We start from the raw sequence: 24536 nt of genomic DNA, 5'->3' as shown, positions 1-24536 counted from the left end.
GAGCAAACAGGGGTGTTTTGTGTGGGACTGCTCTAGGAAGCGAAGAGGGGGTGGCTTTGTGGGTTTTTGACTGACTTTTTTAAAAACTTGTTTGCATCTCCCCCCTCCCCCCTCTGTTTAGGCTGCTGGGTCACCTTAGTCAGCCTGCTGTTTTGCGGCTGGTTGCCCCCTCCTTCTCAAACTGCTTTCCCCCCCAAACTGCTTTGGAAAAAAAAATGGGTAGAGTTTTGGCTAGTACGTTACTTGACTTGTCCTGCTACCGTAGTTTGTTTGAAGGTTTCTCTCTGGTTTGGGTTGTTATTTCTTTGTTTAGACTGCTGTGTCACCTGAGTCAGGCTACTAATTTGTGGCTGTTTATTTTGTCCTTTTTCAAACTGCTTAAAAAAATGTGGTGCTTTGGCTGGTGGGTCACCTGACTCACCTGCTGCTATGAAAACCTGCTGGGGTGGGTAGGCATGTTAGACAGCTGGGGGTGATCAGAGCAGGTGAGCTCTGTTAGAAGCCTCTCTGTTTCTTGGGAGAGAGTAAACTTGGGAGTTTAGCATGGGGCTGTTATGAGAGGCAAAGAGGGGTGGATCTGTGGGTTTTGAGCTGAGTTATGTAGCTTGTTTGAAGGGTTTTCTCTCTCTCTTTGCTTAGGCTGCTGGGTCACCTGACTCATCCTGCTCTGTGTGTGTGTGTTCGTTTTTCAAACTGCTTCTTAAAAACACAGCAACGACTTGGGATGGAGCTTTTGCTGATCTGACCTGACTCTCAGACGCTGCAGGAAACCTTTTTAGGCATACAGTTGGCAACTGAAGAAATAAGCACGGGAATGTAAAAATTAGAGCTAGTTATTGCATTACAATCTTTGACACAGTCATACTAAATGAGCAATACATATAATCCAAAATGACCTTGTGAATGACATTCTGCTGATAAACATCCTGCCCAAAAGAGAAAGCCTGGACAGAATATGACATTCCTTTATCTCCTCTCCCCACTTCAGAAAAAAATTGTTTAGTTTTAGTAAACAAATACAAATCTGCTGTTTGCAAAGTTTGCCGAACCGTATAAATAACTCCATTACGTGCCTTAGTTGGAATATGCTGGAGGTCCAAGTTTAGCTGCCCATTTCCCCTAATGTATTTCATACTTTCCAGTAATTTGCTTTTTAAAAAAATGTTGTAGGACTGCTGAAGGGACAGTCTTAACACAAAACCACTGCTGCTTTCTCTCTCTGCTGCTTTCTCAAAGTGACTTTGGACATGACATTGATGATAGAATGACCAGAAAGCACAAGATGCACAAATGGAGGGAGGGGGAACAGATTCCACATTTTTGTTTGGGATGTGATACAGATGAGAAGAGATGGCAGTCACAAGACCTTATGCTTCCTCTCCCCTTGTGTCAGTATTTTCTGCCCAGGGCTTTTCTCTATTGCTCTTTCTGTTACACTCTTATGACAACAGTTACCGAGGTAAACTGTCCAAAATACCCTTTAGTAGGATCAACCAAAATGTGAAAAAAGAGTGTGGAAGCTTTCACATTCTCCAGAACTAATCATTAGGTTAGGTAGTACAAAAAGCTAGGGATGGGGGAAGAGAAGAAACAGAAGTCCAAAACTTAAGCCAGAAATGGTGACCATGAGCTCTGATTTTGCAGGGTACTAAGGGCCAAAGTGCACATTACTTTAAGGGCGTAATCCTATGCATGTTTAGACAGAAAAAAAGTCCTACAATTCCCAGCATGCCCCACCTAACTATGCTGGCTGGGGCATGCTGGGAGTTGTAGGACTTTTTTTCTGTCTAAACACACGTAAGGGTGTGCCCCAAATCTGTGTCTAGCAGCTAAATCTTTTTCATTTTTACTCTAGAGTAGGCACGGGCCCCTGATCTGGATTAAGACCCTAGCTAGGGGGGCGTTTAAGTTTTGGATTAGGTGCCCTGCACCAACCCTGAAGTGAAAAAGAAAAGATGTGGCTGCTAGACAGAGATGTAAAGAAATATTTGTTTTGGCCCTAAAGCATGCAGTAAAGGAGGCTTGCCGCTGCAGATGTTTGCTTCTAATTTGAGAAGGCCTACAAGGACAGATATGGTTGGGGTGGAGCTAGTGTGTTCATCCCCACTTTCCCCTGTTACATAACTGGAACACCTGAATAGGGCCACAGCGTACTTTATACAGTTGGGTTTGGCATTAAGGGCGCAATCCTATGTGGATAGGTGGCCTCCTCTGAACTTGGAGGCGACCACCTATCCAATGCAGGGCAGGAGAGGCACAGAGGGGATCGTTCCCTCCACACTTCTCCTGCTCTGCATTGGCGGCTAGGCAGCCAATTTCATCTGTCTAGCCATGGGAAGGCAGAGTGGGGAAGGAGGCTGCCAGACGACACATACGATGTGTCATACCAGCATTTCTGCCTTCCCTGCCCCGGACTGCCCCCTGGAATGTCCCGTTTTGGCTGTCCTTCCCTCCTCTTGCCAGCGTGGAGCATGGGGTTGTTCTGCGCTGCCTTGGAATGGCGGGGGGGGGGGGAGGTTGGTTCTCCGGGAACCGACCTTGGAGCATGGGCTCTGAGGTTGCTTCCCGGAAACCCACATATCCTATGGTCATCTAGCCACTGACTAGTGGCCATAGGATTGCTCCCTAACTTAAAAGTGCCAGTTCTGCCTATTTTGATAATAGTTGGTGTGCTGTTCTAGCTCCATTCTAATTTTCAGGCAGTCTTCTGTTGCATCAGTGACCACACTGAGGTTGCTTAGCTTTCGCAGCATATGTGACTCAGACCATTGTCAATCCCCAGCTGATTTTTACTGTGTTTCAATTTGATGGGCCTTAAAAATGAAAGCTTGATCTTAATGAAACAAAGAAGTTTTTATTTCATTTATTTCGTCGTTGATGCAGGGGATTTGTTAAAAGTGCTGGCTGGTCCGGTTACTATTTCTTTTTGTTTCTTTTTTTAAATAGAGAGCTTCTGTGGTGAGGTTTATTATTAAGTTCTTGTGGTCTATTCCATGAGGAATACATTTGGTTTTGGAGAGACAATCTGCAAAGAGATTCCGTGTACATTCTTTATAATTTAGCAATGAGTTGGTGGTTGGCTGTTCCAGAGTGTTACCAGGCTATGTGGTGGGTGTTTTCAGAAACCAAAGCTTTCCCCCCTAAAATCTCAGTTACCCTGGGAATATGTTGCAAGAAGCAGAAAGTGGGATTCCCCGCATGACACACTGATTTGAATGTGTATTTCAGAAGTTCATCCATGGGACAGAGGTGCAAAACTCTGGTCCAGATTGGATCCCTGAAGCCCTTGGAGATTCTAAGTGCACATCTACACTGCACTTTTAAGCTGATTTCATATTGGCCTAATTTGTTTTTATTTTGCCTGGATAAATCAGGGAATTGTTGTTTTGTGAGAGTGCAAAGGAGTTTTTAAAAGATTGTTTGCTAATTACATCCTTCATGGAACTTCAGTTCCCGGGGCGTCTTGGTTTGTAGCAACAACCTTTAAGCAGGTTTGAACTTTGGTTTAAATTTGTGGTGTGGATATACCCCAAGTTTCTGAAATTCTTTCCAAGGCAATTGGAAATGAAGCAGAAAATTAAATTAAATAAGCAACTGGAAAAAGGTTATTGTCGGGGAAAGATTTTTGGGCACACCAGTCAAGAAGCCAGCAAGAATGTTATTCTCTCCAACGAGAACAGAACTGACACAGGAAGCTCCTAACACCACCGAGATACAGCTAAGTCCGGTGCCATCTAGTTACTAAACCATATATGACATTATCTACGCCGTTATTTTATCTATTTGTTATGTTAGTTATAAATGGGTACCCTGCCAAGCATGGCTCTGTGGAACCCTTAGGATTACTATTTTTTTATTTCATTCCTATATATTATTTACACTTATGTAGTGCCTATTTTTTTTTAAAGCACTGTACAGATATTAAAAGCTCATGATCTAATATACATGATACAAAAGGAAAAAAAGAATGGGAGAGAAGAGGAAAGCAAGGATGGGAGGAGCAGCAGCTCATTCTCTGAATGGGGCCAGGTTGGACTCTGGGTGTTCCGCCAGGCAGGGTGGCAAAGCAAAGCTCTCTGCAGCCGCTCCTTCTCTGGCCACTGTATGGGGCCAGACTGGTCTCTCCCTTGCCATGATTTTACTGGGAGGCAGGGGCTGCAGCCTCCCTGGTCCCCTGCCTGTCCCCTGGCGAGAATGTGCTGCCTGAAACTTTCCAGTCCCAGGACAGCTGTCAGCTGGAGCTGAGGGCCAAAACAGGCATTACTTTAAATGTGTGTCTAGCAGCTGTGCCGTCTTTTCATTTTTAATCTAGAGTAGGTGCAGGGGTGCCAATCTGGGTCTTAAAAGCCTCCTTACCCGCCCCCACCCATGCGGGGGCCTGATCCAGATCTGGGGCCTTGCTCCTACTTGAGAGTAAACATGAAGAAAATGATGGAGTTTACAGTAATGTCTGTTTTGGCCCCAAGTATTCTGTCTGGGAGGGAGGGGCGATTATTGCGATCTGTTTACTTTGTCAGATTTTTTAAAAACCCATTAAAAACCCATTAAAACCCATAAACTCTTAGTCCTGCGGTACATTACATTTTTACATTTACAGTGATGATGTAGTTATAACTGATATGGCCTCTCTTACAGGAGGAAGACTGGGTCATAAGTGGCCTATATTGAAGGAAACAGCATAGGAATTCAGAGTTACAAAGCCCAGTCCAGAAAAAATGTCAAGGCTGGCACTGGGAATAAAGAAGTGCATCATGGGAGAGATGGTAGGGCTGCTCCGTCAGCCCTCTCTCTGTTGATGTCAATCTCAGGAATTCCCTGTGCCTCTGTTGTATTCTATGGACCAGTCTTCCCTAAGCTGGTGCCCTCCAGATGTTTTGGGCTTCAGCTCCACTACATGGCCAGTGCCCAGGAATGCTGGGAATTGTAGTCCAAAACATCTAGAGGGCACCCTGTTGGGGAAAGCTGCTCTGGACTGTTCTGTGGTAGTATCAGCACCATCAGTGCACATGTCATTTTATGAACTAACACAAGCCCCCCGAATAGGTCTCTGTCCTGAGGAGCTTACAAATCCACATTGTTATGATGGATGGAGACCATAGAGAACTGTGGAAAGCCGAAGGTAAAAATGAAAGGGGAGAACTGGAAGAGGCCAGGGTTACTGGGGATGAACGTGAGCAGATGCAATGCTACGTCCTTCAGCTTCATTCTGGTTGGGGACCGGCCAAAGGGTTCAGCTAGTCATCCTTTGATCAATATTTTAATTAAGTTGCGGCAAGTAAACTGCCCAGCTCCCACTCGCATCCAGCTTTTATCATTCCTTAGACTTGTGACTGGCCTCCTGCCCTAAACAGTCAGAGGCCTGTTTGCATCAGATTTAGAAAAAGGGAGGGATACTTATGCTGCCACTGTCCCTCCACTGCTTGGTTTTGACAGTGCCCATATACTGTGGCTAAGGAGCCTGAATTTCTGAGGTTCCCTGAATTCCAGCAATTTCCCAGTGTTGGCTCTGCTGTGGGCCTCCTGCCACTTGGCGCTTAGCTGCACATGTGGAACGAAGTCGGTGGTGGTGGGTGGGGAGGGTGGACTGTGCAACTGTGAACCACACACATCTGGCAGGGACTGACGTGACTGTGTCTCTTCCTCCCCTCCCCTTTATTTCTTCTTTATGTTAGAGTACAAGAAGAAATACGGCGAAGAGCATGGCTCATGTCAGGCTGGAATCGCCGGCTTCTTCTCGGAGGTGAGTTATGGAGCTGTGCTGAGAAGCTCACAGCTTCCTTGTTGTGCACTCCAAAGGGGCTTTGGATAAAGAAGCATCCCTTTTGTCTTTTTAACTTCAGTAGAGCTGTTTCCCCACCTTGATAGCGTCCTTTATCCTGCAACTTTGCATCTATGCTGCTGTGTGGGAATTCTATTTCATTTATGGCAAGTACTGATTCCGTATTCTCCAGCCACACTTCTGTTATGGGTACCTGTTTTGTCACTGTTGGCATATCCAGATAGAACACTGGAAGCCGCCTTACGCCAAGTCAGGCTGCTGATCCATCAAGCACAGTACTGTCTGCCTCCAGGAACACCTCCCGGGGCCGGATGATGTCAGGGGATAGGCTCCTCCTTCCCAAAGCCCTCCCCGCAAAGTCCTGCTCTGACATCCTCCAGCCGTCTTCCCTCAGGCACTGAGAGGCATGGAGGCATGGGCGTTGCTCTGTGCCAATCTCACCAAGGAGAAAGGGACTCAGCTGGCCCCTGGGGGAATGTCTCTTTCAGGCTTAGGCTGAGCGTGCAGCTGGCTTTGCTCCTCTCTCACTTTCTGACTGGGGAAGGTGAGGGAGAAAGGAAGGAAGCTGACTGAGCCACGGCATGGTCACTCTCCTGCTCCCTCTCCCTTCTCAGAGGAGACAGGGGTTTACCCAAGACTTCTGAGGGCCAGGTTAGGGGTGGCTTGGTGGGCCAAATTTGGCTTGCGGGCTGGAAGTTTCCCATTCCTAGTCTAAACTGACTGGCAGCGGCTCCTGGAGACGTAGGGATGGGGGCATCTTTTGGTTTTGCTTTCTCCTGCATTCAAATTTATTAAAATCTCAAGTTCTTTCTCTCCCAAATGTGGAGAAATTTGCAAATGTTGGTAAATCTTTATTGGAAGGGAATTGAAGCTAAAGTCTCACCCATCTGCACCAGCCAAATTCAATAAGTACAGCTATTCCCAGCAAGGGGGGTGGGGGAGAGACACCATGTTGTATCTGCCTACGTACAGCTGTTAAAGATGAGGAGCCTGTCAGAAAACAAAAGGTGGCAACTCTAATTCAGCACTAAGATGGCTGAATACACAAGGCTTCAAATCCAGACTTTTAAGAGCTAAGCACTCAAATCCTTGGGCCTGGATGGATGCATGTGTCAGTTTCGTTTTCTCTCACATTTGATTTTTTGAAAATCCCAAGTTATTTTTGTCCCGACTATGGGTTTTTTGGGGGTGGAATATGGGTCCCAAAGTTTGGAAAAATCTTATCAAAAGCAAAATGAAACAACATTATCACCCACCCATAACTGAAGACTTTCCCAACCTTTCCTGGAATTGCCAGGGAGTGAACGTGGGACCTTTTGCCTCTAAAACATGTGCTCTGCCACTGACCTACAACCCTTCTCCACTCCTCATTGCATGGTTTAGTGCTAAGCCAGAAGTGTGGGAAGCACCTCACCCTGACTGGTCTCTGCCACGCATGCTGAACCCAAAGAATCCTGAGGTTTTGGGTTGTCAGGAATCAGTATGTGGATTGGCACTATCAATGTGTGACCTGTTGACTTAGTATGGTTCCCCTTCCACACACACAGAAATCCTTCATCTAGAGTCCCTAAAGACGGTTCCATGTATTATATGTCGGTTCTCACATGAGAGTGCTTGTCTTTAGGAAGAGATCCTTTAGTGTAGAATACATGCAAGTCCTAAATACATATGAACAGCCTGGATCCTTCCCTTGTGTGTGCTTTTCCAAGCAATTGTTGGTATATGCACGTGTTGTTGAAAAATGATGCGGCGTGCGTATCTTTAGTACTTGGAAATAGGCAGGACCGTGTGTATCCTGCAACTCCATTCTATAATTACACTGTGCCAAACTGGATTAAATTCAGTATTTTGAAAAGTTTCATTTTTTTTTTTATGAACCCCTCGGATTCCTAGCACTATTCCCCATTCCATATCTTCGGTTGCTGTGGGTGAGGGGTGGAGAAATTATGACATGGTGATGCCATGCACATCGTTCATTTTATTATTGCACATGATTAGGCAGCAGGACTGCAATTCCCTGGTAGAGCATAGGATTTGCATGCAGAATGTCCTAGGTTCAAGCTCTAAAATTTCCAATTTTAAAATAAAGGATTGGGTGGCACATGGGTGGGCAGAAAGTAGATCTCCAGATGTTTTGGATTTTAGCTCCCAGCACTCCTGACCATTGGCCATGCTGGCAAAGGCTTCTGGGAGTTGGAAGTCCAAAGCATCTGGAGATCTATCTTCTGCTCACCCCTGATATGATATAACTGATATGAAAGACTTCTGCTGTAGAGCTGCTTCCAATCAGAGTAAACAACATCAGGCTAGCTAGGCAAGTAGTCTGACCTGGTATAAGGTAGCTTCCTATGTCTTCATGAGAACAGAAGACTAGACACGAGGCCACTGTTTTTGGTGGTAGCCATGTGTTTTTGGTCATGTCCAGTTCTGCCTTAGGCAAATCTGAACCTGAAGGGAATGTAAAAGGGATAAATTTTCAAGACTCCTTTGCATTTGGCCCGAAGGGTTTAATCATTCTGGATCATACCAATAAAACTTGTGCCACAGTGTTCAAAATGATTCGGTGGGATCTTTCCAGGTTAATCTGGAATGGGTGGCAACCTTTGTGATAATGCATTTGATCACAGGAGCTGTGTCAGCAGCAGCTGTTTCCTGACTTGTCTGCTGTTATCAAGCCTGTTTCTTTTCCCCCCATGCTCTGAACTCCCTTTGCCTGCTCCTCATTCAAAAGGTGGCTTTGAACTTTGAGTGCACTGCCTACAGCATCAGCCGCTTCAGAATAAGCAGGAAACGTAGATAAATGGGTTCTGGGTCAAACAGGCAAGTGCCTAATGTACGAGCACTCAGTCCTGCTGACGTATGCTGTTTTCTGCTGCGAGACGGGTTGGTTGGTTGTCCCTAAGGGATAGCCACTCACAGAAATAATGCATGTTTACTACAGATGCACATATTTGACTGGCCACTATAACTTCTGCACTTACATATATTAGAGTAGCCATTTCAAATGGTCCAGCTGTCATTTGTTGGTCTGGTGGAGAAGAAATAGGAGATCTAGGACACCCAGAATTTCTGAGGTGAAGCCTGGACTGTTGGTAGGATGGCCTTTGACAGTAGTGAGGAGACATTTTGTGGATGGACACATAGTTAAAGAGAGGCCCTGGAAAAGTGGCAGGATTTCCTTGTTTGATGCCATCCCTCAGTAGCTCACTGTATGCTCTGCATAAAATTTATGGTTTGTTTTCAAGCTAAATTTGCCCCTTTTAAGCTTCTGTAGCGTTTTGCTGCTAGATTTCAGTGGCAAATCACCATTCCCCCCACCCGCCACCGCTTCCATACTACCAAATGTCATTAGGTAGCAGCGCTTAAGCTGTTCCAGAGGGTGGCACCCACCCTCTGGAACACTCTCCTACGTGTAGTTTGAGAAACAGAGGCAAGTTTTAAATGCTGAAAAACGTCTGCAGACTTTTTTCTCTACCCCCCGAAGAAGGCCTAAAAATAAGGAAAAGTCCGAAACACATTGGGCTTCCTACAATAACTTTATTTTTTGCATCCTGAGAACCTGTTTCTCTTCTTTGCGATGTATTTTAATGTGAACCACTTAGGGGTTTTAATATATCATGAAGTATAGAAGTATCTCAATCAATCAATCAATCAATCAGTCAATCGGCATGTTGTTTGCAGGCCATGTGTTACCTTCTGCCATAATCAAACAACTGCTCCTTGCTCGCCTGCGTGGATTCTTAGGCTACGTTTTACCCATCCTAGGTACATACTGCCACTACTTTTAGCCAACAATGAAATATCAATTGGCTCATTATGCAGCTGATTTACAGAACCAATATCAGCTGTTCTCCAAGGGCGAGGTGAGAATATTCACCAAGAAAGGGTCAACTCGCCTCAGTGTTTGTCTTGTTGGGGCTGAGGAAGCAGTGTCACTGTCAAAGACACCACCCCAGTTTATGCAGTGTAGGAGGCTGTGTGCACCATGCTTTTGGTTGATGGGCAAAGTGGAATAATCATGGTGTGTGTGTGTGCGCGCGCGTGCGAGCATGCACCCAGGTTTACAGTCTTTGAGTACAAACCTCATACCTGCAGTTTGGCTGTATGTAGGGGAATTAGTGCACCCCTGCTATATGTATGTACCTGTTACAACCTTTTGCTCCTGAACTGGTTACTTGTTATGGATAGGGAATTGGCTGATCTCTTACCAAGTGCTATGAAAATCTTTTCCATAGAACCCCCCCCCCCCACATTTGGCATAAGATTAAATATGTCTCATGCAAACATGTTGTTTAGTCGATAAATTAATACTGAAGATGAATGGGCATTCATTTCCCTGGTAGAGATGTGAACGACTGGAAAAAACACACAGAAAAAAATGGAGTGGGGGGGAACCAACCCCCCCCCCCCAACGGTTTTTTCCATTTTTCCTCCAGGGGTTTTCAGAAAATTTGGAAAAACATGTTTTTTCCTCATTTTTTTTCTGTCTCTTCCCCGTCCCCCCAAGCCTTCACAACTCTAGTTCCTGATTGATGAAGGCTTGGAACTCTAAGCTGGCTTCAGACATGATGCAGATCAAACTGGGGGCTTATATAGGAGCAGGAAGTTCCATCCTTTCCTGGTTCTCAGACAGGGTCTGATCTGGCCAGGTATCTGCATGCGCTTTCTCCTCCTCCTGAGTAACCTGATGTGTAGCTAGCCAGGCACTTTGCTGGCAGCCCCGAAGTTCCCACCTGGCAGTCGTCACTGTCCCTGCATTCCTCAGGGTGACGGTAGTGGTCTGAGAGCCGGCCATAAATCCAGGTGCCTGGCATGGAGACGACTGCTCCTGTGGCTGCATGTCTGTGTCCAGAGGCTCTTCAGACTCATTGGGATCCAGGAGTCTACTGGTGGGGTGGGTTTCTTCTCCCCTACTCATCCTCCAAGGAGACCCCAGGTTTCAGATCTGGGCAAGTCTGAAAACTGACAATGGGACAGTCCCTTTGCTCCATTTGTCACAAATCTTTTGTTTCTTGAGGTCCCTTCATGCACTAATATATAAGCATGTGGTAAGTACAAACCCTGATCCTGGTCTGTTTTACTGTGAACCACCTGGTTCTAAGTGGAGGCCAAGTTGGAGAATTGCCAGATGAACTGATGTCAGGAGCTGCTGGATCTCTGTGTGGCTGCTCCATGTGGTGAAGCACTGAACTGCAGGTGGCGGCTTCTCAGAGAAGTACCTTCATGCCCTGGACTGACTCCACCCACCAAAGCTGTACAGTGAATCGTTCTGGACAGGAATGAGTACGAGGGCTTCTTGTTCCAGTTGAGCCTTGATCAAGCAGCAAGGTCTTCCTGAGCTTTGGCATGTTCCTCTATCTTTTACCTTGTCCCCAGTCCTGATGTCTAGTTTGCTCCTCATCTTTGCTGCTTGGTTTGGCCCTCAGTCCTGACTTCCTACTTACTCTTGACTACTGCCTGCTCCCATGATTCCTGGTTCCCATCTCACCTCAGATAGCTGCCCTGACAACTGACTACTTTTTTTTGGTCTTAATTAGAGCTACATAGGCCTAAAAACATATTATTATATTTCCCAACATTTTCCAAGGACAAAAAAACAGCCCCCCTCCTCGAAACCTTCCCATGAAATAAATCTCTTGGATCCAAGTTCCGACTTGAATCGGTTAGTGATGATGGCATTGCTCCTCTCTTTGAATGGATTATTAAACAAGAAAGGCACTTCCTCTCTTTTGTTTTCCACAGGGTCGATAGCTTCTGTGTCATCTTTTACTATTTCCCCCAGCAGGAAATATATGTAATTATTCAGTAAAAATTAGGCATTTATACTGTTTCATTATATATAATACAGGTATTATTTGGTATGTTTACATAATTGCATAATACATTTCATGTTTTTAAAGTAGAGGGGTAAGTTTAGATACCTTTTCAGATTTCCTCCAACCCTATGGCTTCAGTGTTGTAAATATTTTAAATCTCTGGTTGTAGAGATGCATGAGAAGCCTCCAAAGATTTGTTTTTTTTAATTGTAGAGATTTAGCATGATGAAACTCTTCTTTTGGTAGGAACTGGTCATCATGGGAGCTCCAGGGTCTTACTACTGGACAGGAACCATCAAAGTACTGAATCTCACAGATAATACATATTTCAAACTGAATGATGAATCTGTGATAGCCAAGCGGTACACATACCTTGGTAAGTGATGTGGTCCTCCCAACTGTTACTAGTCTCAAACCTTGATTGTAGTTTGGACTCTCTTATATATAGTTCCCCCCACCCCCGAAAAAAAAAAATACACACCACACACAGATACACAGACACACACGTAAATGTCTGATTATTTTAACCCTACAGGTCTAAACCAGTGCATTCTGGGAAACCTGGGATCCTGTGAAAGCTTGTCAGATCTTTTTCAGTGACAAGAGCACCACTATTGATCTTCCCTTGGAGTGTTAGAGGTACAAGAGAGGGTCAGATGTGTCCTGGGGTGCACTCTCAATTCACATGGGTAATGGTGTGCCCAGCAGGCCTGGACAGTAAGCCTCATAAATAGGGCATGTACACTATAAAGCAGGGATCCCCAAACTTTTGGACCCATGGAGACATTTGGGAATTTGAGACCACGCTGTGGGCACCACCACAAAATGCCTGTGGATTGCCGCTTTGGCATCTACCTGCCGTGTTTATGGATCTTAGGCTGCGTCTTATTCAGCAAAAACTTTGGTTTCGTGTCCATTGAACACCGCAGCATTTCTTTAATAAGGGTTTGTCTAATTTGGCTAATTGCTGGTGGTGCGATTTAGCTAATGCTTCTTTTAAACATACGTTTTGGCAATTTCCAGTGGTTGCTTCTTTCTGGGAGGAGATTATTACACAGATAAGTTTTGTACTGGAATATTCTTTAATAATCACTGATGTAATACTCTTTTAAAGTATTTCCCTGCTTCACAGAAATTAACAAATGGTAAGCATAAATGGATTCTCTTCACCCTTTTGACAGCTAAAAGACTGATCTTACAACATCGGAAGGATAAACACTTGCATCCTATAATGCAGTGGATTGAGGACCTTACAACACCATCAATATTTGAATGGGTGGCATATAACCACTACCTTCAAATGGATACTTATTTGGATATTTGGTCTACTTTTGTTGCAGCCCATGTATAATTGCTAGAAAGCTGTATGCATTTCATACAAATCTATGTATGCATATTTAAAAAATGGGGAAAAATAAAACATTAAAAAATGTTTTGGGTACCCGTGGGCACCACATTGGGGACCCATTGGAGGGGCCGGCAGGTGCCACGGTGCCCATGGGTGCTGCGTTGGAGACCCCTGCTATAAAGCACCTTAAAATCTTCTACAAAGTGTAGGAGTTCCATGACAGATGCGCAGGAATGCCTCAGCAGAACACAGTGTGGAAGGGCTCCCTGAAAGTCTGAATACCACTAGGCTAAGTGATAGGTTGGGATTGAAGAACTCTCCTTTCAGCCCCAGTCAAGAACGTTGTATAGAACTGTTTTAAGTTTACTTTCCAAGTTTTGTCTAAACTATCAACTTTAAATGTTGTGGGTTTCTTCTCCTGTATCCTGGGTATTTTAGTTCTTTGAATAGGCATAGATCTCTGTCAGGAAAAACTCAGCACCCTCAGACAACTACAAATCCCAGTGATCCTTGTGGGAGGCCATGATAATTCATAATTAACTTCTGTTTGTAGTATAGCTGTGATCTCGGCCTTCATTTTTGTCTTCATTAAAATGGTCGTAACGTGTTTGGAAGATAAATTAATTAGTCATCTCAATGTAAAGAAGTCCTTTATGAAAGAATTATTGTTCTGAGGAAAATCTGCCAGGATACAAAAAGGATGGGGGCATTGTTCATTAATAACAGAGGAAACATAGGTTTAAAAATGCAGTGAATGTCAAAAGAGAAATACTGTGCATCTAATGGCTTCTGCCCAGCCCCCAGTGACCATTTGCTCTGATTATGGAAGCACTGACAGACAGACGTCCATTTTCCTCAATTGTTTGGCATGTTAAGCCAAAGCAGTGCTTTTAAAAAGCGGAGATTGACCTCTTTTCTTCAGCCCACTTTGTTTGTTTGTTTGTTTGTTTAAAACCCCACTTAGTGAAAGCCACTTGAGAATAGCTAAATGAGAGAAGGGTGTATATGTTGAGGTATTCCCTTTGAATGGATCTGAAGAACACTGTTTATCATGCAGATAACAAGCCTATAATTCATATAGCACAGGGAGGGAAAGGAGGCTCTGAAGTACAGAATGACAGCCTTACAGGGAAAAGGAGCTGAACCTTTTCTACTGCAGACTCTTCCTGTCTCATAATACATCATTTTTAGACTGGCAAATGGGACCACATTATTGATCTGTCTTTCAAATAAAGTTTCCCTGTTTGATGTATGCTTTCTATTAAAACATTCTTACCCAAGCAGAGGTCTTGTTAAAGTATTCACTTTGGATCTCTTCCCTGCCTTACCCTCTCCTTTCGTTAGCCTTTTCAAGAAGGTTAGCATAGCAGTTAAGAACATAGGAAGAGCCTATCTAGTCCAGCATTCTTTTCCTACATTGGCCAACCAGATGCCCATGGGCAGCCCACAAGCAGGACATAGCACCCTGCTACTTGTATTCCCCAGCAACTGGGGTAAATAGGCATATGGCCTCTGACACTGGAGGTAGCATATAGTCATCATGACCAGTAGCCTTTGATAGCCTTCTCCTCCATGAATTTCTCTACCCCCCCTCGCCCTTTAAAGCCATCCAAACTGGTGGCCATCCCTACGTCTTGTGGTAGTGAATTCCATAGTTTAACTATGCACTCTGTGAAAATGTACTTCCTTGTATCTGTCCTGAATCTCCCATCAATCAGTTTCATGGGATGACCCTGGGTCCTAGTATTGTGAAAGAGGGGAAAAAAAAAACCTTTTCTCTATCTACTTTCTTACACTATGCATAATTTTATGTACCTGAACAAGATCAAAAGGACCAAAAGATGCAATAATGTCAGTTATAAGGCTATTAGCACTTGTGCAGGGTATAAATATGAAATACACAAGATTTGTTCCAAGGTTTATATACAAATTCAAAAAATGATTCCAAGATTTACTGTTATATCATGCCGTTTCAAGTTAATGATTTCTGACAAGAATAAAGGCAATCATGCCTAGTAAAGTAAAAACAATTCATGGTTCAACCAACATTGCCTGAAGTACATTTGGACAATTAGAGAGCAGTGATACTTGGTAAATGCAATTATCTTTTAAACCAAAATGGTCTTAGGTGAATACACTGTCTCATTTTGATTGCCCTTGTCTGCACCTTTTCCAACTCTACAATATCCTTTTTTTTAAGGTACAGTGACCAGAAGTATATAGTATTTCAAGTGTGGTCATACTATAGATTTCTATAATAGCAGTATGGTATCAACAATTTTATTTTCAGTTCCTTTCCTAACTATGCCAAACCTGAAATTTGCTTTTTTCACAGAAGCCATACATTGGGCTGACATTTTCATTGAGGGTTTCCCCACAACCCCAAGATCCCTTTCCTGTTCAGTCACTGCCAGCTCAAACCCCATCAATGGACATGTGGAATTAAGATTTTTTTGCTCCTTTGTGCTTCATTTTGCACTTGCTTACACTGAATTGCATTTGCCATTTTAATGTCATTTCCCCAGGTTTGAGATCCTTTCAGAGCTCTTTGCTATCCCTGTTTTGTGTGTATCAACCTAAATAATTTGGCATAATCAGCAAACCTAACCACCTCATTGCTCATGCCTAACTCCAGATAATTTATGAACAAGTTAAAAAGCAGTAGCCCAATACAGACCCTTGGGAGACCCCACTGTTTACATCTCTCGGTTTACATTGCAAGAACTGACCATTCATGGTGTAAAGGGAAACCATCACTCACAGGCCTGAAAGATCGTTTCTTCCACATGAATCAGTCTGTTTTTTATTCAGTATGGTTGTTTGTGCTTTTCTGTTTTAGTGCTTCTCTTCTTTCCTTGAGAACCCTATTCTTTTTTTAAACGAGGCTCAACTTTTTCTGGCTCAAGCTATTGCCCTTGTGACCTACAAGGCTTCTGTCCACACTTTCACCATCTTGTCTTTGATAAAAACAGTCAATTCCTTCTTGTCATTTTCAACCTTGAATAGAGTGCCAGCCAGTTCCTGTTGTGAAGGAGTAGGCCTCTTGTGGCACTGTTTTTTCCCCCCCATGAGACTAGTATATTTACCTTCTAGGAGAAGAGAAATACTAATCTTGCTTTCATCCAGATGGCTGACCTGTTCCTTGGACTGGTTTCCTTTTCTGAATGTGTTTGTCATTTCTTTCCTCTGGTTCCCCTGATGGTCCACCCTACAAACGTCCCTCTCAGGATATGCGGTGACAGCAGGTCACTTCTCTCAGCTGACAACCACAGACGTCGTGGGAGGAGCTCCCCAGGATGGAGGCATCGGAAAGGTGTGGCTGTTGATCAAACTTCAGCTTGCATACGAATAATGTGGCAGTGTTTGATGTTTTGACTCAGTTCCTGGAAAAAAAGAAGTTTGGGGTTGCAATAATTTGAGTAGTACCCCTGAAAAGGGTTTATTGACATAGGCTTGGAGTGTTTGGGGAGGGGAGAATCACCCAAAATTGCATAGAACTCCACCCATTTTTTCCAATTCTCCCATCTTCCAGCAGCCCTTGTTCCCTATCCCACATTGTACAGCCATCTCCCTCCTCCCAACCCTCTGGAGAGGCTTGGGGTTGGGGGCATGTGACTGGAGTGGGGAGAAGGGGAAATTTTCCTTTGTGAACAACCTTAAGTTAACTTAGATCCAAGCCATTGTTAGATATCATTTATGCAAAACTTGTTAAAATGCACAACGCATTCTTTGTAATGTTTGTCTTGCTTGGTTTTGCCGAGTGCAAAGATATAGGGAGTTTCATAATACTGAGCTGAATCAGTTCAGTGCTGCGTAGCCAAACTGTCTGTGGTTTTCCATGGACAGGCTCTTATGAGTGCATGTTATGAAAGTGTCTTATAGATCAGGGAAGTCTTTGTACCATAAGTGGAGTATGAAAGAATGCCACTCGATAATATTTGATTGATTTCAATCAAACTTAGCATGACGATTTTGCACTGCAGCAAGCAAATTTTAACCATACAAAAAGTACTATAACATTAATAACAATTAGTAAATGATAACTGAAATTGGCTGAAAAGTAATATAAATACAATACACAGGTAACTCCATGGCAGACACCATTCCTAGGGGTTCCAGTGAGTGTGGCTACACTCAGATGGGGCGGGCACAATGTCTCCAACTCTGACAGGTGTGTAAGGCTTTGTTGTATCAAACAAAGGGCTCTTCCCAAAACATGTGAAGCTGGGGCTATTTGCTAGTTTTATGTATTTTATAGTTAATTTTGGTTTTATTCTTAGCATTGTATTGCATTTAATTTTTCTAAGTTGCCTTCAACTTCAGTGTGGTGGAAATACAGCAAAAAAAAAACCACAAAAAACCTTTTAGGGTGCTTCCAGGACGAGGCTTTTATTGTGCACTTGCCTTGCTTCATTCACAGAGTTTTACAGGGGCCCCAGAAAATGTATCTTGTTCAGTTTGTAAACCTCCCATAGTTTCCCACTGCCTCCAACTTTTTTTCTTATCAGAAAAAACCTATTAAGGAGGAAAGGATGGAATAGCTTTATAAGCCCTTTTGACTGGTGGCGCAGAGAGCCCTCCGTTTGGAAGCACCCTTACATAAATGAATAAAATACCTACAGACAAAGCCCTACATCACTAAACAATGATGAATTATTTCATATAGGAACAATTACAATAGAATTAAATTACGTCATATTTTTGTTTAATTTCGTAGGTATACATTTTCCGCACTGATAAGAGGTCTGGTTCATTAATAAAGATTTTCCAGGCTTCAGGTAAAAAGGTGAGTAATCTTTAAAAAAAGAAAGAAAGATTGGTTGTCTTTACTTGGTATGGAATGAATAGCTACTTCTCTCAGTGCTTCTAACTAATTCTGATTATATCTGCTCAAAAGTCTTGGGGCAGCAGCCTGCGTTTCCTCCCATTCAGGGCTGGACTAAGGGCCAAATCACACATTACATTAAAGATGCAGCTAGCAGCTACATTTTTTCTTTTTTCCTCTAGAGTAAGCACGGGACGCCGATCTGGATTGGGACCCTAGCGTGTGGGGTGATTTAACCCTCCCGGCTGATGCCCCAGTCTAGATTGAAACGCTGCCACCCCATGGTTGCAATTTGTATCTCTAAATAGTGATCTGTTTGCATTAATGGGTCACTGATTGGCACTATAAATTGCAGGTGCGCCCCTTGATCTGAATTGAGACAATATGGGGGAAGCACTAAAGACTGTCTGCCTCCCCATGCTAGTGTCCCAATAAATATTGGGACCTCCAGCATTTATTTTAGAGTAAAAAAAGACATAGCTGACGATGCTAGGTACATCTTTAGAGTAATATGTGGTTTGGATCTATAAGACATTTTGCTGCCTGAGGCAGAGCCCCCCCACACTCCCAAGTCAAAGTCCATAATATCCAAGGCCAATCAAGTTGTTTTGACACTGAGGCAGATAATTCAGTAACCACCTCAACTTAAACGATTAACAACTTGCTGTCCTTTCATAACACCCCCAAGCAGCTACCTGAGGTGGCTGTCTCACTCTACTTAGTGAGCCCTAGCCATTTCTTTTTTCTTCAGTGCCATTTCACACATGATTATTTCCTACATTGATACCTTGTCTATTTAGGTACATGGGGTGGAATAGATATGTGAGTGCTCATTGTAAGTGAGAGCAAACACAAGAAGTGATATCTACTTGAGAAAATCTGATGTGTAAAATAACCCTTGGTCATGTTGATACTGAGCCCTTTGGGAAATTCTGTCCAAACCTTTCAAAATGTATCCAAAGAAGGAGTCTTTTTATTTGTGAAGTGTGTGCCTGAGGTACTTCTAATCAGGTAATGGACTGACATTTTTTGGGGCTCAACAGCAAAGGTGCTTGCTTGTGTGGATATGTATTTTCATGTTAAGCCATTTTAACAACTATTTCTTCTTTGTATGGAAGGGGTTCTGGAGGCAAATGAGTAGTTCAGGTGCAAGGGGAGATGGGCAGTCTAAGTCTAAGAGTAGTTCGGTGTGTTTCTGATAGGGATGGACAAATCTGTCAATTTTTGTTTCTCACAGTTTCTCATTTTTCCAATCTTAAGTTTGGTTTGTCTTGAACTATGAGAATTTCTTCATTCTTAACTTCAGTTCATCCTGAAATCTTGAGATTTGCTTTTAAGTTTGCATGAAAATTCGTAAACATTATTGTGCACATTTTTCCTAATACATGCATTTTTTGTATGCCTTTTTGCCTAATATATACTTTTTTGCAAGCGGTCTTCCTAATACAATGCATTTTTACTGTTATTTCCCCCTAATATACACATTTTATACACATTTTTAATTGGAGAATTCCACTGTGAAATTTGAAGAAGTGCGAATTTCAAAGTATAACTGAGTTTTGGTGTGTTTAGTGGCTCAAAAGTGCAAAAGTAGGTAAGTTTGCATTAAAATGTGAATTGAATGAATTTCTCCCCCATCTCTGAGCTATGAGTTGCTCAGGCTGAAGGACCTGGCCAGAGTCAGTAGTTTTAGAGGACCTTGCGAATCCAGTTGGTCCTTTTTGTTATGTGATGCTTGATAAATTGATAGCAGCAAGACCACCCTCTGGCCATACACAGTGGTTGTGCCATAGTGCAGCAGAGATCAAGCCAGTTGCCCAGGCTGGCATCAAGGATAGGTACCGTTGGGCACCCACCAGACACCACCAGGGGCCCACGGACGAGAACTCTCTGGAGTTGCTCCTCGTCTTCACCATTACAAACTGCTTGTTCCCCGTCTCTCGCTCTCACCCAGATAATGGTGATGGTGAGAAGGAGGAACAGTAGATACCACTGCTGACTTGCTCACAGGCTGTCAAGCAAGCAAGTGGTAGCAATCGGGAGAGAGGAGGAGGAGCAATAGCTGGTGACAAGGTTGTGTGAAGGTAGACGCACTGAGGCAGGGGGCCTGTTGAGGGTGTTTTTCCCCAGGTTCCTCACAAGCCTGGAACTGGCTTTGCCAGTGGCTTCCTTTTTGGAAAGCTACCACAATAGCACCTAGAGCAAGGTACCCGATTGCTGCCAAGGTCCTCACTGCTAAAGACTCCTAGTTCCTTTTCGGAAATTGGAAACCATATACAAGTTAGTGGCAGCGAGATGTGAAAAGCCAAAAAGTTAAGGTTCCCACAGAAACACCAGGTTGCCCACTCTGCACAGTTGTGTTGCAGTTGGGTAAACAATAGCCTTTTCCCATTGGAAGTTGTCTAAATCTACAGTGTCATATTGTTCACATCTTTCATTCACTGCCTATGAGATTTTTTTAACCCCCCCTAACAATACTGTATGAAAGTCTTACAAACAAAAGAGGAATCCACAAGAGAGTGAAATACTAAATGTTTGACCTTCAATCCACAAAAGCAAGCAAATTAGAGATCTAAGCTGATCCTTGTCCTTTAGTCTCTCCACAACTTCCTGCAGTGGCTTGTGAACAGTGTCTGCAACCTTTCAGTACTGAAAGGTCGGTTTCGATTCCAGGGTGTTAGGCGTGGCTGCTGCTGCATGACTGATGGCATACATTGGCTGGATCTGTTGGCTCATCTTGGTCAAAGACCATTTGAGTGACCAAATTAAGGAGGGGAGGGAAACACTGCTGTCCAGATGGTACACAACATATAACAAGGTGCAATTAATGATGTTAACATAAGCAGTTTTCTGTAACAGTTTGATGTCTCTCTACTTCTGTTCAGTAGTAAAATTATGGTCATTAGACATGTGTGCAATTTGACTCCAGATTAGTGGCACATGGTCCTCATTTCATAGCGGGTGAATAAAGACAAAAGGTTAGCAAGTGGTTGTGTTGTGTGGTGAAAGTCCAGAGCCAACATAACCATTAAGGGAAGATTTTAATGTTACGACTGCCACATGGAAATTGTGCTAGATGCATCTACATGGTGGGAGCAATAATTGGTGAAAGCTGTTCACCCTGTTGTGTGGAGAAACTCCATGCAAGTGCCAACTGCTGGCACCACCGTCACCAAAAATATGTGGTGCTGGCAGGGAAATTCTTCATGTACTAGGGCTAATCCATATGGTGTGTGGCCTTCAGTCTTAGGGCTGCTGCATCGAGCTGTCCCTTTGATAGATGTAATGAAAATGAGCCCTCATTCACTACTTGTCTGCCATTTTTATAGGCAAGCTTTGGGTGGATTCTTGAGCTGATAAAAGGCTATTTTGGGTATAGTTTTCAGTGCCACTCAACCACAATGACATGAACATATTCCTGGGTTTCATTTCCTTGACTTTTGGTACATGGTGTCAGGGTTGTTTCTGAGTGCAGGGCGTGGGATAGCAGTTCAGATTTCAGTTCAGTTCAGCCAGACATGGGGGAAGTGTTTTCTCAGGCTAGTCCAGACATGATGACTCCAGGGCCAGATGAACTGCATCCTAGAGTAATAAAGGAACTGGCAGAAGAACTCTCAGAACCGCTGTCTATTCTCTTTGAGAAATCATGGAGGACGGGGGAAGTGCCAGATGACTGGAGGAGGGCTAACGTTGTCCCTATCTTCAAAAAGGGTAAAAAGGAGGAACCTGGGAACTACAGACCAGTCAGTCTGACATCAATCCCTGGGAAAATTCTGGAGCAGATCATAAAGCAATCCATCTGGAAGCACCTTGACAACAATGCCGTGATTACTCGAAGCCAACATGGATTTGTCAAAAACAAGTCCTGCCAGACAAATCTGATCTCATTTTTTGATCAAGTCACCTCCCTTGTAGACCGTGGGAATGCTGTAGACATCATATACCTCGACTTCAGCAAAGCTTTCGACAAAGTGCCCCATGATATCCTGATGAGCAAACTTGCTCGAAGTGGGCTAGATGAAACAACGATCATGTGGATCCACAGTTGGCTACAGAATCGGACTCAAAGAGTGCTTATCAATGGGACCTTCTCAAGCTGGAGAGAGGTAACGAGTGGGGTAGCACAGGGCTCAGTCCTGGGCCCAGTGCTCTTCAACATTTTTATTAATGACTTGGAGGAGGAGGTGCAGGGAATGCTGATCAAATTTGCAGATGACACAAAATTGGGAGGGATAGCTAATACTTTGGAAGACAGAAACAAAATTCAAAGTGATCTGGATAGACTGGAGCGCTGGGCAGAAAACAACAGAATGGCATTTAATAGGGACAAATGCCAAGTTCTGCACCTAGGAAAAAGAAACCAAATGCACAGTTACAAGATGGGGGATACGTGGCTCAACCACACTACGAGCGAGAAGGATCTTGGAATTGTCGTCGATCACAAGCTGAATATGAGCCAACAATGTGATGTGGCTGCAAAAAAGGCAAATGCTATTTTGGGCTGCATTAATAGAAGCATCGCTTCCAAATCCCGGGAAGTACTAGTTCCCCTCTACTCAGCACTGGTTAGGCCTCATCTGGAGTACTGTGTCCAGTTCTGGGCACCACACTTTAAGAAGGATGCAGACAAGCTGGAGAGGGTTCAAAGGAGGGCAACAAAGATGATCAGGGGACTGGAAACAAAGCCCTATGAAGAGAGACTGAAAGAACTGGGCATGTTTAGCCTTGAGAAGAGAAGACTGAGGGGAGATATGATAGCACTCTTCAAGTACTTGAAAGGTTGTCACAGAGAAGAAGGCCAGGATCTCTTCTTGATCATCCCAGAGTGCAGGACACGGAATAATGGGCTCAAGTTACAGGAAGCCAGATTCCGGCTGAACATCAGGAAAAACTTCCTGAGTGTCAGAGCAATACGGCAATGGAACCAATTACCTGGGGAGGTGGTGGGCTCTCCCACACTGGAGGCCTTTAAGACGAGGCTGGACAGCCATTTGTCAGGGATGCTCTGACTTGGATTCCTGCATTGAGCAGGGGGTTGGACTCGATGGCCTTGTAGGCCCCTTCCAACCCTACTATTCTATGATTCTATGATTCTATGACTGGGCTGGCTTCTCAGTTTACAAATGCCCAGCTGGCTGAAGATGAGGGTTCCTCTCCACATACCCCTGTGAGAGACAGTGAACAAAAGGAGATGGGGTGTGGAGAATCTGATCTAATAGATGCCAGGTGCAGACGCAAAGCAAAGAGGGAGAAGGCAGGGGCGGAACTTAGACAGTTTACCCAATTGGCCTTGCATGAGAAGCTGTGCTCAGAGACCTCACGAGACAGAGGTTCCTCCCCCCCTTAAGTTAGGTTAGTGAGCCCGCCTTCCTCTTCAAATGGTGGGCAACTCTCTCTCTCTTAACTACCTTTTGATTTCCCCTGAAGGCATTGCTTTGCAGACTGAGAGTCACTGAGAATTTGCATCTGTATGACCCTGGTAGTAATGGATTAAAAGCTGTATACTGAAGCCTCTCATCTGTGTTTGTCTTCAGTGTTGAAATAAAGCTAAAGGAATCTTGACACATAGCAACAACTAATTTTTAAGATACAACTAAAGGTGTGAGGTTTTTTTTCCCTCAATAATAATAATAATAATAATAATAATAATAAAAAAAAGCTAGTCTGTCCCAGCTGGCCACAAAAACCACAACAACAACCCGAAGAGACTTCCTAGAGCTGTTGGCGTGAGATAAAGCAGCAAGTTGCAATTTCAGTTACAAATAAAGAAAAGCATAAATGATTTCCTCTTGTGTGTGGGCAGATACTGAATGCTTTGTTGTGACTCGGCTTGGTTACAGATGGGCTCTTACTTTGGCTCCTCCTTATGTGCAGTTGATCTGAATTCTGACGGACTTTCAGACCTCCTGGTGGGAGCGCCCATGTTTTCTGAAATCCGGGATGAAGGTCAAGTCACCGTCTACCTCAGTAGAGGAAATGTGAGTATGTAAAAGAGCCAAGAGAATGGCCTGGGGGAGATCCTTTGAATGCCCAAGTTGGATCAGCTACACTGTATCATGCAAGTGCTGCTTAAGGGCTTTGAGCAGATGTGGGGCTCTTTGCCCATTCCGTTCAAGATTAGGTAGGTATATATACATGGGGACCCCCCTGGTTTTATACAGTAGGCCCCAAAGGACGAGAATACACAAGAGATAGCGATGTCACCATTCTGTGCTGAGCACAGAATAATTTAGGATCCTACCAGGTTAGGTCTGTTCAGTTCCCATCATCAGGGATTCCGGGGCTTGAACTGGAACTTTGGGGTCTGAGGCTAGGACCAAGCAGGGTGAGCTACCATTGACACTGTGTGTTCACGTGATGGAACCTGCTGATTTAGGAGGGACCAGGGCTGGTGCGATTGCAGGGAGTACAAAGCCTCTGGACTGGGAGCCCAGACTTTTGCCTTTGCTTGGTCAGCTGAGCAGTATTGCTGTATTCCCCTAGCTGTACTCCAGGCTCCAGCTTTTCCAGCTCAGGTTATTGATCTCGGGAACCTTGAGCTAGAGGACATATTCCAGGTCTAGATTTGAGGATGGCCATCCATCGCTATGCCTGGCTCTGCTAGCCCCTACAGCCAAGGTCTACAGGATGCATGCAAGTAGCAGCCATATTGATAAATCTGCATAGTAGAAGTAGTATTAACCAATAAAGTAGGCACTTACTGAGAGAACTCACATGTAATGATATGCCCCAAATTATGGCTTTAATAAATGACAACATGAATGGGCT

At 44.0% G+C, this 24536-nt stretch overlaps 1 protein-coding gene across 9 annotated transcripts in view; it reads left to right on the top strand.

Annotated features, from left to right (window-relative positions):
* The window catches only part of ITGA9 (integrin subunit alpha 9), a 331280-nt gene that overhangs the window by 44544 nt on the left and 262200 nt on the right, over positions 1-24536 (top strand). For 8 of the 9 annotated variants that reach the window (XR_014792283.1, XR_014792284.1, XM_084857953.1 and 5 more), the window contains 5 exons: positions 5673-5740; positions 11842-11971; positions 16171-16256; positions 17661-17729; positions 23609-23746. Coding sequence is in view for 7 of the 9 variants with exons in the window: in XM_084857951.1 (XP_084714077.1) it covers positions 5673-5740; positions 11842-11971; positions 16171-16256; positions 17661-17729; positions 23609-23746 (491 nt within the window). In the remaining 2 variants the exon portion in view is untranslated. Of the gene's footprint in view, positions 1-15; positions 5120-5672; positions 5741-11841; positions 11972-16170; positions 16257-17660; positions 17730-23608; positions 23747-24536 lie in introns of those variants that run through there. The other variant, XM_084857952.1, reaches the window with a different exon arrangement.

The sequence above is a fragment of the Heloderma suspectum genome, chromosome 5 (genome assembly GCF_057233095.1).
Source record: "Heloderma suspectum isolate Gila_16-S chromosome 5, 16-S_ref, whole genome shotgun sequence".
NCBI classification, from domain to species: domain Eukaryota; kingdom Metazoa; phylum Chordata; class Lepidosauria; order Squamata; family Helodermatidae; genus Heloderma; species Heloderma suspectum.
This window is presented reverse-complemented; position numbering and strand designations above follow the sequence as displayed.